The sequence below is a fragment of the Cryptotermes secundus genome, unplaced genomic scaffold (genome assembly GCF_002891405.2).
Source record: "Cryptotermes secundus unplaced genomic scaffold, Csec_1.0 scaffold325, whole genome shotgun sequence".
Lineage (NCBI taxonomy): Eukaryota > Metazoa > Arthropoda > Insecta > Blattodea > Kalotermitidae > Cryptotermes > Cryptotermes secundus.
In genome coordinates this window covers 383,537-396,713 of record NW_019735464.1, presented here as the reverse complement: position 1 = coordinate 396,713, position 13,177 = coordinate 383,537, and the positions used below count along the sequence as shown (strand labels likewise).

At 43.4% G+C, this 13,177-nt stretch overlaps 1 protein-coding gene across 1 annotated transcript in view; it reads left to right on the top strand.

Moving 5' to 3' along the window:
• Positions 1-2,085: 2,085 nt before the first annotated feature.
• Positions 2,086-13,177, top strand: part of LOC111869332 (pro-resilin) — a 72,495-nt gene continuing 61,403 nt past the window's right edge. The window contains exon 1 of the mRNA XM_033753381.1: positions 2,086-2,157. Within this exon, the coding sequence (XP_033609272.1) occupies positions 2,088-2,157 (70 nt within the window). The 5' untranslated portion in view covers positions 2,086-2,087. The remainder of the gene's footprint in view (positions 2,158-13,177) is intronic.

The window sequence follows — 13,177 nt, the reverse complement described above, 5'->3', positions numbered from 1 at the left end:
GCGTGACTATAGACGGGGTATGGATTGAGTGGAATGGATTTATTGACCACTTAATTGCTCCACTCAGAACTACACTTCACACATTACTGACATATGCAGACTAGCGTCCTCAGTCTATTACAGTCAACACTAGTCGTTTCCTGGCAACGGCTTCTATCGAGAGAGATTCTTAAGTCTCCCGTGCAGAACTCTTTTCCACTGACAACTCTACTAACTGGGTCCCAGGCTGGCGGACATTTCACACCAACGTCCTAGTCTTCTCTTCACAGGCTGACTACCAACTGGCAATTGACAACTGAACTCCCTCACTCAACAACAAGCTGCTTCATGTCACTTCACTCAAATGAACTGCTGACAACTGACAACTGAACTCTCTCACTCAACAACCAGCTACTTCATGTCAAATGAACTGCGGAAAATTCAACAACTAACTCATAGCTTCAAACCGTCCTTCTTGAAACATCTCGGCACTGACTACATTCTATTGTTGCAATTTTGCCCTTTGCCGTGGAAACGTGTTTATCGAAACGTTGCTTAGAAACGGGTTGCATAATCCCGTTCTTATATTGTTGCGTGCGTGTATGTTACGGGCGTTACCTAAAAACGGCCTCTGTTTACATAATCACCGCTTAGCAACGGTCTATACGCCACAATGATGATGATGATGATGATGATGATAGTTCATTTAACAAATATAAATGAAAGTATACAGTAATCACTGTAATGATAATTGATTTGCTGGGTAAATCAATTCTCAGAAATACTTATAGGCCAACATGAAATATAACTCACACATCGTACTACCCTACTTCATATTCGTATCTTGCTTGGCTTACTCTTTAACCCTGAAGATGGAGGCGACATGTTCCTCCGAAACGTCTGTCAGGTTCAGCGGACTACACTAAGAAGAGATTTCACAGTCTTGTAAACATAGATACAGATCTATCTCAACCGTTTACTGTGGTGAGGTAATTTGCTTTGAGCTGATTAATGGTTCTCTTCAAGTTTACGAATCTTATTCAGTCACTCCTTCACCGCTATGTCGGATACTGCGCATGCTCTGAGACTACGATCTTCTGGCACGTCACATCGACGTCACATCACTTAAAAACTCAGTCTTAACATTTAGACTTGTAACAACCTCAAATCTCACAGAGCTGAGGCACGCTAAATGTAATAAACACGCTGTTTCGAGAATTGGCGCGCTGTGGCGTAGTTGAGGCACTATGCTACACGCCGGAAGGTCGCGGGATCCTTTCCTGATGAGTTCATGTGATATTTCAATTGGCCTAGTCCTTCCAGCAGCACTTTGACCCTGGGGTCGACTCAGCTTATAACAGAAACTAGTACCAGGACCATTCCTGGGGGTAAAAAGCGGCCGGCGCGTAAAACTGACAACCTCATCGCCATCTGTGAGACGATTGTCTAGAAAATGTGGGAGCCCATACGCCTCACAAATCTATGGGTCTCCACGGCCTGTTACAGGGATATCTTTACAATTTTTTTCTATAATTGGCTCTCCTCTGCCCATTTGTTCTTATGCTGAACAATTTTTAATTTCCTTTACTTTATAGAATTCGATAACGTTCGGAAACAAGCTCAAAATCCTTCGACTAGCAGAGTTACACCTTGACAATTGCATCTCCAGGATGTCATTTCTCTGTAGCGCTATCCAGCTGCATGAAGACAGGTTTGGCTAACTCTTGAAACTTCGTGTGTGTCAAGTGTGCCTCAGGCAACAGACAGGATGAGAAGCAGGTTCCCCTGCACGGCTGTGATGTGGGATGTCCATTGTTCTCTTGTATTGTGATTGGTCTGAACTCCTTAGGCGATTCGGGAATCACTCGAAGTACATCACACTGAATAAAGTGAGAATCTCGTTGGCAGAGAACGGGATTCTGCTACCGCTGTATTCTTTACGAACTCAGGTATTTAGTGCACTGCTTGAATGACACGGACACTGTCTCACATAACCCAGTATTCAAATCATTACAGAAAACGAACACCAGATAGCAGCACAGAACACACACTGCACCATAGGTATCAACACAGCTGATATCACTGAACAGCTACAGTGAACGACCATGATGACGCCAACAAAAATATTTAGAACAAGCACACAACAAACCCAAGACAAACCAAGAAACCGACGAAACCGTAAGTAACAACATATACAGAAACTGAATATACCACGTACATATGTACCTTAAAATAAAAATGTAATATAGCCCGTCACGTGTTACAGATAAAGCAAACACGTGCATAGCGATAACTTGTTAGCCCACCATAACCTCGAATTTATCCGAGAACAGAACAACATTACAGTGAGCAGCAGATTCCTTCATCACAAGAACCTGTACACCTGATGATAGCCAGTTAGGCCGAAACATGTAGTGGCAACAGAGAGAATAGTAACCGACGTTTCGGAACGCAAAGTCACATTATTTAATGAAGGTTAAGTGAAGTTGTTTCTAATTAAAATTAAGCACCATGCCTTGAAGATATGCAGAAGACTGGATGTATAGACCCACGCATGCGTAACCTTGGTAGTTCGAGAAAAGTGGTCAGTTTCACAACCCGGCAGCTTTACCCGCGGTACACACACACGATGTATTCAGTGGTTCCCAAAGCCGGTGTGGATGCTGTGGAGGAATAAAAACCCTGTTCCTACTGCCGGGAATTGAACTCCGTATCCTTGATGCAGTTATTGTCTGTTTGGACTTTATCCATCGTCGTGTTTTGCATTTAAAAACTTGTCGGAAAATGGATTCTGTCTCCGTCCTCAAGTATAAGCCTACTTAGTTGAACCCAATCGAAAGAGCTGGTCCCTATCTCCAGTCTCCGAAACGTTGCTTTTAAATAAAAATAGGACGATGGATAGCAGCCAAAGTTAATAATTATATTAATATTACATCGTCACAAATTTCTAGATCTTACCGGAGCCTAGTCCCAATACCGACTGAGCCATCCCGATTCTTTACTTGGTTATGTATTCAAACGTCGATTCCCATAGCCGATATTTCTGAAATAACCTCCCTAAACAAATTCTTCCGAACATAGTGGCCGCGCTGTCTGAGGCATGAACTGTCTTTGCTCGCTTGAAAGCTGGGATTGTTCGTTCGAATCCCACTCAAAGATTGGATGTCTGTGTGCGTTTATTCTGTGCAGGTAGCGGCCTTGCGACTGGCTGATCTCCCATCCAAGGAGTCGTACCGAATGTGTATAGGATTAAGAAACTTAAAAATTGCCCAAGGTCCAACAAAAGGACTGTAGATCCATAGATGGATGGATGGACGGACGGATTCTATGCATGCAGATAATTTCGGAAATGAAAATTTGCAGTGCAGATAAAGAGAAAATATCATGAATATAATTCTTTCCTACTTTACATCACAGGAGGAACGGGTAGAAAAAAAATACTGGTTTATTGCAGGCAATTGTTTTCCGGCATATAAATTAGAAGTCTTATTTTAAATATATACGAGTATAGCACTAATTAATAATACCTAACCACCTGCACCTGCAGTGCTACTATCGCTGCGCTGACTCCTGTATGTGAAACGTTCATGCTAATTAAATTGTTTGCACGACGAGAAATCTGGGTACGTCATGCCTGCATTTTCAATAAATGGCTAACAAAACAGGATACGCTGCTGTATTGACCTCCAAACAAAAGGTAACTGAAACTGACCAGTGCAGTAACAAACCAGTGTATTGAATCTACAAGAAAACCTTTCTATTGGGGAGAAAAACCATAGCCTGAGTTTATTTGCATCGGTGTAATTGAATCCGTATGGTTGTGAGATCAGATTCCGGTATACTTTACATACTGTTATAACAGATAATGTCGATTAGGTTTACAGTCTGACGTGCAACACCATGTTTTATAAAATTTATTAGAAATCCTTCACTTTAAAAGTTTATCCCTACATGTTTCGACCAATATGGTCATTATCAGGTGTTAAAGCTATTGGGCGAGGAAACCGATGTATTTTCTTGTTGTTTATGTTGTTAATATTGTGGTATGTAAATCCATTGCCAGACAAAGCCCGCAACACACACACACGGTTAGCAATCCGGCAACAGTGTTCTCTTTGTGTCCGTGCAGCTTGCGCATGCGCAATTACGTCACAACAGTCCTTAGCAATCACGTGATATGTCTTCTCTAGGTTCAGCCAGCACTCTAATGGACTGGCTGGATAGCGATCACGTAATATGTGTTTTCTGTAGGTCCGTGCCATGTCTATATAAGTGAGCAGAGTTCCTAAGCTGAGTAGTAAGCTGCCGGAGTATAGTAGTAGGTTAGAGGAGTACAGCAGTAAGTTTGAGTAGTGTGCAGTGCAGTTGAGAGAACTGGACTGGAGAGTTGAAGTCAGCCACGGCAATTTCATAGTGGAAGAAAAATTAGAAGTCGTCCAGTGAAGAGTTAACGGGTGTTTTAAAGACTATGTGAGCTATAGTACAGTGATATTGGGAGTGCGTGAAAAAGTGAGACTCAGAAGCCAGTCACATCGCGACTGACGATTAGTCAGTAAGTAAGTCTTGGTGTTGAGACACATCTGGAGCTCATGACCAGATATTTATTACAGTTTGACAGTTACGGTCTAGTTTTTGTGGGGCGCCCTCTCTTGGGAGAGGGCGGGTCTGTCTTGTGTATATGCTGCTGGGCCTTACCAGTGTAGTCTTTCTCGGGTCCGAGTCCCTTGAGACTCGCGACCATATTTTACTCTCTCATATTTGAGACTTCCCTTCCCCGAGGAATCGGAGTTCAAGTCCCGGTAGCATCAAGAATTTTCTCTTCTCCACAGCGTCCAGATCGGCTCTGGGGCCCACACAGCCTCCTAATCAATGGGTATCGGCGGCTCTTTCTCCGGGGGTGCAGCGGCCGGGGCGTGAAGCTGACCACTCACCTCCAGCTAGTGCCGAGGTATTTGGTAATTAATAGAAATTACCGATCACAGTTGTCGCCCGGTCTAAAGCATGAACTGTCTTCGTCCTCTCGAACACTGGGGTTATGGTTTCGAATTTCGCTCTAGGTATGGATATCTGTGTGCGTTTATTCTGTGTGTAGGTGGCGGCCTTACGACGGGCTGATCCCCCGTCCAAGGAGTCCTACCGACTGTATCGGAATACGAAACTGAAAAAGCGGACAAAGCCCAACAAAGGACTGTAGAGCCATTGATGAATGAATGAAGGAATGAATGAATGATGAACACAAATTATAAACCTCGTCATGATGCAGTGCTCCCTGCTTCTGTGTTGATTCCCATTTCTGTGAAACCACATGTTCTCCCAGAAACCTACTCTAAAACAGCCTCGATCAATTTTCTTTCTTCATGGCGAGAGGCGGAACCAACAGAAAAGATGTAAAGTTATTAGCTTTGGACCTATGAAAAATTCGTCATCCGAACTCAGGAAAGAACTGATCTTATGCATTCTCGATGTACACTATTCTATGTACTTAAGGAACAGGTTTTTTCTTTTGTGAAAGAAGAATTCTGTTAATGCCTAGACTTGTATATTTCTGCTTGATATGAAATTTCGTAGATTTCCCACAGGACGCCTCTATCAACACTGAAGAACAGTTGTAAATTGTTATAAAACACACTCGAGTTGAAGTTTCTTTTGTTCATCTCGGTAGTTTCTCTTTCAGGACTACATTTCAGTAGATGGCCTAGCGACAGTATCGATGCTGAACATTGGAAATATAGTGCAGGCAGCGTTTTTCTTCAAAAATAAATATGTCTGCCCATACTTTCACTTGCGAGTTTAGCCGCAGGGTCCGGACACCCACTATACAGGCAGATGTCCGACTTTTGACAATATATAGACTACGTATATAAAGTAAACAGGAAATATTTTACTCTTGTAAACTGCCGACATTTCTGTAGAACGAGAGGAATAAGGTTACCACCCCCCCCCCCATTAGAAAAGGGCTAGATGGGTCCCAGAGCTCTTGGTGAACACCGCTGCTGGCGACACACTGTATAACCGGCCATACTACACGGAGTTCAAAATTTCAGTATACTAACTAAATGGATATATTTTTCTTCAAATAAATCTTGGAATAATTTCTTTCATATCTTCATTCTTCTACCTATACACAGGAGAGCACAAACATAGAATAAACGTACAAAGACATCCATACATAGAGTACGATTCGAACACACGACCACAATGTTTGAGCGGACGAAAACTGTTCATGCCCTAGACCGCGCGACCACTGTGATTCGTATGGCTGGATTATGGACAAGAATAACGAAAACAATTATAAAGTACGTAATTAGTCATTACCGCTTTGACGTTCGATCGAAAGAAAGGAAACCCGCAGAGCCTCTCAGTCAGGATTATTGGTAATCTGCCCGAGATTCGAACGGAGTACCTCCAAGAATACAGATTTATAGCGCTAACAGATCAAATGATGAATAGATGGGTATTCATTTAGGGATCGAAAAGGTAATTCCGAAGATAGAATCGTAGAATCATTTGGAGTGTTGTCAAGTTACGAAGTTCTGCATAATGTCGCTTCTGCACTACACCTGTACGTGCGGTTCACCTTTATCGCTGGCTAAATATAGGTAGCTGGATCGATCTGAAGAGAATTCACTGAAATATTAAAGTTTACATGGAGAGCTGCTGAGTCGCTTCGCCTCGCGTCGCGTCGCGTCGATATGTTGGGGGAAAGATGGACGTGGCACAGGCATATCGCTACAAGTCACATTGTGTAGAACCTTGTTAACTGCAGTTTCCTCTGTCGTGCGATGTACTTAGCCCTATACATGGACCGCGCCATAGCTCAAACGGTTAGTCGCTGGCTTCCCACCGCGGCGGCCCGGGTTCGATCCCGGGTCTGGTCAAGTGGGATTTGTGGTGGACAAAGTAGCGATGGGGCAGGTTTTCTCCGAGTACTTCGGTTTCCCCTGCCAATCTTCATTCCACCAACTGCTCCACAATCACCCTCACCTATCATCTGGGGCTGGTACAATAGGCCAGAAGTGGCCGCAGTACAAGGGACTTAGTTCCACACCACTAGCAATAAAAAACATAGCCCTATACATACCAGGGCCGGTCACGGTAGCCGAGCGGTCTAAGGCATGCACTGTCTTCGCTCGCTCGGAAGCCGGGATCGTGGGTTCGAATCCAACTCAGGGCATGGATGTGTGTGTGTGTGCGTTTTTCTGTGTTTGTCTACAGGTAGAGGCCTTGCGACGAGCTGATCACTCGCCCAAGGAGTCCTACCGTATGTGTAAGATCGAGAAAAACCGAAGTGAACGGAGTTCATGGGGGTAGGTCTAGGCCCACTGGGGCTGTAGTGCCAAGGAAAAAAGAATACATACCAGGACACTGTACATTCCGCGTTATAATATACAAACATAGACGGAAATAAATAAGGCAATAAAGCAAATCAATACTCTACTCCCATTTGTATTCTTTTATTTTTTCATTTTTTTTAGTAATATAGTCCCTGTGCTTAATTAATTAAACACTACATCATGAAAACGTATGGAGGATTATATCTATAGATCCACATATTCTTGACTTCGGCACTAGATGGAGGTGAGTGGTCAGCTTGACATCCCGGCCGGCTTACACTCTGGGGAAGAGGCTCCTTTATCCAGTAGATAGGAAACTGTGTTGGCGTCAGAACCTGTTTGAGGAATACAGAGAAATCTCTTCCCCCTGTCGGGAATCTTAACTCCGGTAGTCCAGTCGGTAGCTCGTCTCCATACCGAGTGAGCTATCTGGGCTCCTCTTTCTTTAATGCTCTCCTTTACTTACGTCTTCCTGTCTGTTATTTAAATTCAGCCTTCTTTCTCCATTTATTTCCTGTCGTTTTCCTTTTTGTTCTGTTTCATATAACAATAATTTTACAAATATTGCAACTTATTAGACCGTCCAATGTCTGACATAAACTGCCTTTCGGACTTCGATATACTAGCGTCTTCAGGAGAAGAAGTACTTAATACACACTACGTTTTGGGTGTTGGCCCCACACATGAAATAAAATACATTTCATATGGTCTAGAAAACCGAGATTAACGGCCGTGGGGATCCGTTGTGCTAACCACTTGACACCCTCTATCCGCAAAAGATGGCACTAACTTCGTCGACAAGCGGCGGTCCCTCGGTCGGTATACTTCGCTTGCGGACTACAGGCCACGGAGTTTATCCCTGTAACAGGTCGTTAAGGCCCATAGGGTTGTGAAACGTCGAGGCTCCCACATTTTCTCTAGACAGTCTGCTCACAGACGGTAGTGAGGTTGTCAGCGTTACGCACCGGCCGCTCTTTACCCCCCAAGGAAGGTTCCTCGTACTCATTTTTGTTAGAGGCTGAGTCGAACCCAGGGCCATAGTGTGGTTGGAAGAATTAGATCAATGGAAAATCTAATTCCATCATCGGGAAATCGAACCCGCGACCTTCCTGCTTGCAGTATAGTGCCTCACATTACAAATGGAAATACAATATGATACCATAAACACAACTATTTAACTTTCGATATAATTTTGATATAAAAATATATTTTATTTTATGATGATATTTCTAGCGACATTTAAACGCTGTATGTTTAAAAAGCAAATATATTTGTTTAGTCCTGTAAAGTGCATTAATTCGACCTCCACACTACCTCCCACGAGCATCTCATAACACATTTGTGCTTACCAACGACTTACTCAGATTCTGACATTTAAGTCACTAAATTCCTTCTTACCGAGATATTTCAACGCTTTGGTCTGACTGTGAATTAAACCAGGTATTGCGAGCGTGGAATTCTCTCTGGCTTCAGCCGTACTGATTACAGGGGGTTTAAAGTGGATCTCTCAGAGAGAATGTTCCCATGAAGTAAAGGAACTTCTGGAAACAAGGCATTTCTACAGAATTAGATATTTTACAAATGCAAATGATATACAACAGCGAATCAGTAATAAGTTATAATTATAGTAGAATACGTTCTTTGTTCCAGAAGTTGATAGTTCGAATCTCTTAAAAGAAAGAAGTCTAGAAGTGTAAAATACTCTATACCATTTATACAGAGAGTAAGTAAAGTAAAAGTAAGGCCGCGCCGTAGCTCAAGCTGTTAGTCGCTGGTTTCCCACCGCGGCGGCCCGGGTTCGATCCCGGGTCTGGTAAAGTAGGATTTGTGGTGGACAAAATGGCGCTGGGGCGGGTTTTCTCCGAATACTTCGTTTTCCCCCTTCCAAGCTTCATTCCACCAAATTCTCCATCATCATAATCACCCGGGGCAGGCTGCAATAGGCCAAACAGTGGCCGCCGTGCCGAGTGGACCCAGTTCGACCCCACCCCTCACTAAGGGAATTTAAAAAGAAAAGTAAAAGTAAGTGAAGGTATCCCTGTAACAGGCCGTGGAGGCCCATAGGCTTGTGAGTCGTTCAGGTTCCCACATTTGTAGACAATCGGCTCATAGATGGCGGTAAGGTTGTCAGCCCTACGCGGCGGCCGCCCTTTATAGAGAGAGAGATGGAAATAGAAAAAAGGGAAGAGTGACAGAGCGAGACAAGATATGCTTTCAGAATTTCTGAAAAGAGAAAAGTGGTCCGGCTCAAATCGATTCCGAAGGTAAAAGTAAAGTTATCGCCATGCTTAAGCCGATCACAGTGGCAGTGCGGTCTGAAGCGTGAACCATCTTCGCTCCCTCGAACCCTGGGATCGTGGGTTCAAACCCCATTCGAGGCATGTATGTCTCTGTGCGTTTATTCTGCGTTTATTGTTCTGTCTATAGGTAGCGGCCTTGCGACGGGACTCCAAGGAGTCCTACCGACTATGTACAGGATTAAGAAAATGAAAGGGCCGCGCCATAGCTCAAGCGGTTAGTCGCTGGCTTCCCACCGCGGCGGCCAGGGTTCGATCCCGGGTCTGGTTAAGTGAGATTTGTGGTCGCAAAGTGGCGCTGGGGCAGGTTTTCTCCGAGTACTTCGATTTCCCCTGCCAATCTTCATTCCACCAATTGCTCCACAATCACCCTCACCTATCATCTGGAGCTGGTACAATAGGCCAGAAATGGCCTCAGTACAATGGACTTAGTCCCACCCCACTAGCAATAAAGAAAAATGAAAACGCGGTCAAGGTCCAAAAAGGCTGTAGAGCCATAGATAGGTGTACATCCCTGTGCTTGAAATATCTCGCTATGAGGACGTGTGACAGAGTGGAAAGAGCCCCGTAATCTATTCAGTATGACGTCAGGTTGCTCCCCCCCCCCAGGCTGAACAGGACGTGATGGCGAAGACATAGATTTATCACCCACCGTGAATCGATCTCTGGTCTTCCAGCTCCTAGCGAGTTACCGTAGTCAACTGTCTGAGGTACCCTGGCTCCATTCGAAAGTGCAAATATAAATAAGGAAACAAATATGAAAGCATGTATACTTTGAGAGCAAACAGGAATTCTCTCTCTCTCTCTCTGCCTTGAGTCACTTTGTACTAAATTTGTTTTGAAAAGAGTACGGCAAGTTTCATTGCATCGGAATGTTTTCTGAACGCGTTTGTTTCCGCATTTTGCGCACTTCATTCACTTGATAGTTACGTGTTGCAAATGCAAATTTGTTAGAGCAGATATATAGATACAGTATACTGCACAAGTCAGAAATTTGTTTCCTTTATATTCTGCTAAACTTAATCCGGTTCTGTAAACAATGATAAACCCCAGTCAGCACATAGGTAACACGGGCCAGGATTCGAACTGTATACATCCTGAATGCAGGTCTGCAGCGCTGCCGCTGTACCAACATTTGCCTTGTGGAATTATATTCGGGAGGGAATCGATTAGAATCTCAACCGTGTTGCCGTCTATGCTAATTCAAATTTATAATGGTTTTCCTCAGTTTCTATTGGCAAAGGAATAGCTATAAGTTAGTATAAGTATTGTGACGTGTATATGCATTGCTAGGCAACGATTCAGTAAACATTTTCTAGCGGAAGCAAACGAGCGCAACAATATGACGTCCATTACTAGGCAACGGATCAGTAAGCACGCCTCCTTGACATTAGAGGCTATCTTCTTTGTGTTCCATGCAAAGTGGTTATAAAAAGCGTTCAGTTGGGAAGATTTAATTGTCAGAAGTTGAGAGTTTAATTAAAGAAGAGTTCATTTGAGTTAGTCTTTGTCCAGAATTGGGTCTAGTTTTGGAGGTGGCAGTCCAAGGTGATTGAGACTAAATGGCAAGAAAAGAATTAGGCAGTGAAAAGACTTAATTTGTTATTTGTAGTAACAGTGAGACTGTTATAAATCCGTTGCCAGGATAAGACTAGTAAAGATTGAAGACCCTAGTGTTTGTGTAACGGTGAACTGTAAAGTGTGTAGATCAGCGGTAGCGCTGTATTATCTGTAGTCCCGACTTGTGTGAATAAGGTGTCCATAAATCCAATCATCCAATCCAAATCTCGTCTTATACATCGTAAGTCACGCGCACTCTGTACACGTAACAGTATATATTTCATTATTGTCCATACTTGTTCTGAAATACATTTGATGTACAAAATATTGATTTAGATATAATTAAAAGTGTATGTAGCTCTTTATATGATGTTGACTATGTTGATTAATATCTTCCACGATTGACTGTGCGTTTTGGTAGATTTGGAGGAACCTTTTCCATCCACCTTCAGGGCACGTTCATTCCTTAAAACTGAAGCAACAAGTTCCTCCAAACTTCGATACATGTCCATCAGACTACACGAAACATCCCCTAAGACAGCAATCTTCGCAGTTACCGTCAGGAGAACCGTAACATCATTCGATGATTGATGTTGCCCAGCTGTGACGTAAATGAACTTGTTTAGCGTTGTATAACTGCCCTTAAATTTTCAAATATAATGAAGTTCTTTGATCCATAGAGGAATGTTTTTATGCAGAGAGACATACTTACGCCATGCGCATATTTGTAAAAATGAATCTAAAATATGGTTACTGGGACCTGGCCCTCCAGGTTGGAGAAGTCTCGAGTCTGAGAGAGTCAAATATGGTCACGAGTCCCATGGGACTCGGACCTGAGAGTGGCTGCACTAACGACGACCAGCAGCAATTGTCTCGTCCGACGGGATGTTACATAAGGATTATAACTCCAAATATTTAGTTCAAAAAAATACTGGCCATCGGACTCAAGGGACCTGGCCAAAAGATTAACTGATGGGCGGTAAATTTCCAGTTGTAAAGTAACTCTCTCTGAGTGCATTTCAGTTGAGTGAAGTGAAGTGAAGTGAAGATAGTTGGTTGGTGAGCGAGAGAGTTCAGTTGGGGGCTGGCTTTTGAGTCGAGCTCTTCAAGGGAAGCTATAGTTGAGGTGACAAGAGTTCAGTTAAGGGATATTCCCCGGACAGTAACGACGTGAGTGCGGGAAGGCGAAAAATCTCCACTGTTAAAGCCGTTGCTAGGGAATTACTATTGAAGATACAACAGACTGGAAGAAGTCTTAACTGTTGCCGTGGTGATTTGTAAAGTGTGGAGATTAGCGAAAGCGTAGTAATTACTTGTAATCCCGAGTGGTGATATAAGTGGTCAATAAATCAATTCACCAATCAATACCCCTTCTATTGTCACACACCAAATCGTGACAGTATTTTTTTTGGACAGTGGCACGGCGGCCACTGATTGACCTCTTGTACCTGACCCCGATAATTATGATGATGGAGAATTTGGTGGAATGAAGATTAGCAGGGGAAACCAAAGTACTCGGAGAAAACCTGCCCCAGCGCCACTTTGTCCACCACAAATCCCACTTGAGCAGACCCGGGAGCGAACCCTGGCCGCCGCGGTGGGAAGCCAGCGACTAACCGCTTGAGCTATGGCGCGGCCCATCTTCTTTTCTTACTCTGAGTTCTCAGCTTTGACGCAAGTTTAAATTAACGTAACCTGAGCCAGCGAAATGACTCAATAAATGTACTCGTTTCAGTTGATTAATGGAAGGCAAACGGGGAATTATATTGCTGGTTTGTCATTAAGGAAGCAGCCTTCATAAATCAAGATTTTAATGCTGTCATTTTCTTCATTCTCGCCTTTACGCTGTTGTCATCCTTAATGTAATTAATTTTGTTGGCGTAATTTGATTTCAGTCGTTATGTCGTGAGAGCATAGCAAAGCGTGTCGTCTCATTTCGTAACCTGCAGTTGTAATGGTTTCTTTCCGTTTTTAATGTCTCCTAAATAAGATTAAGGGTCTGGAAAT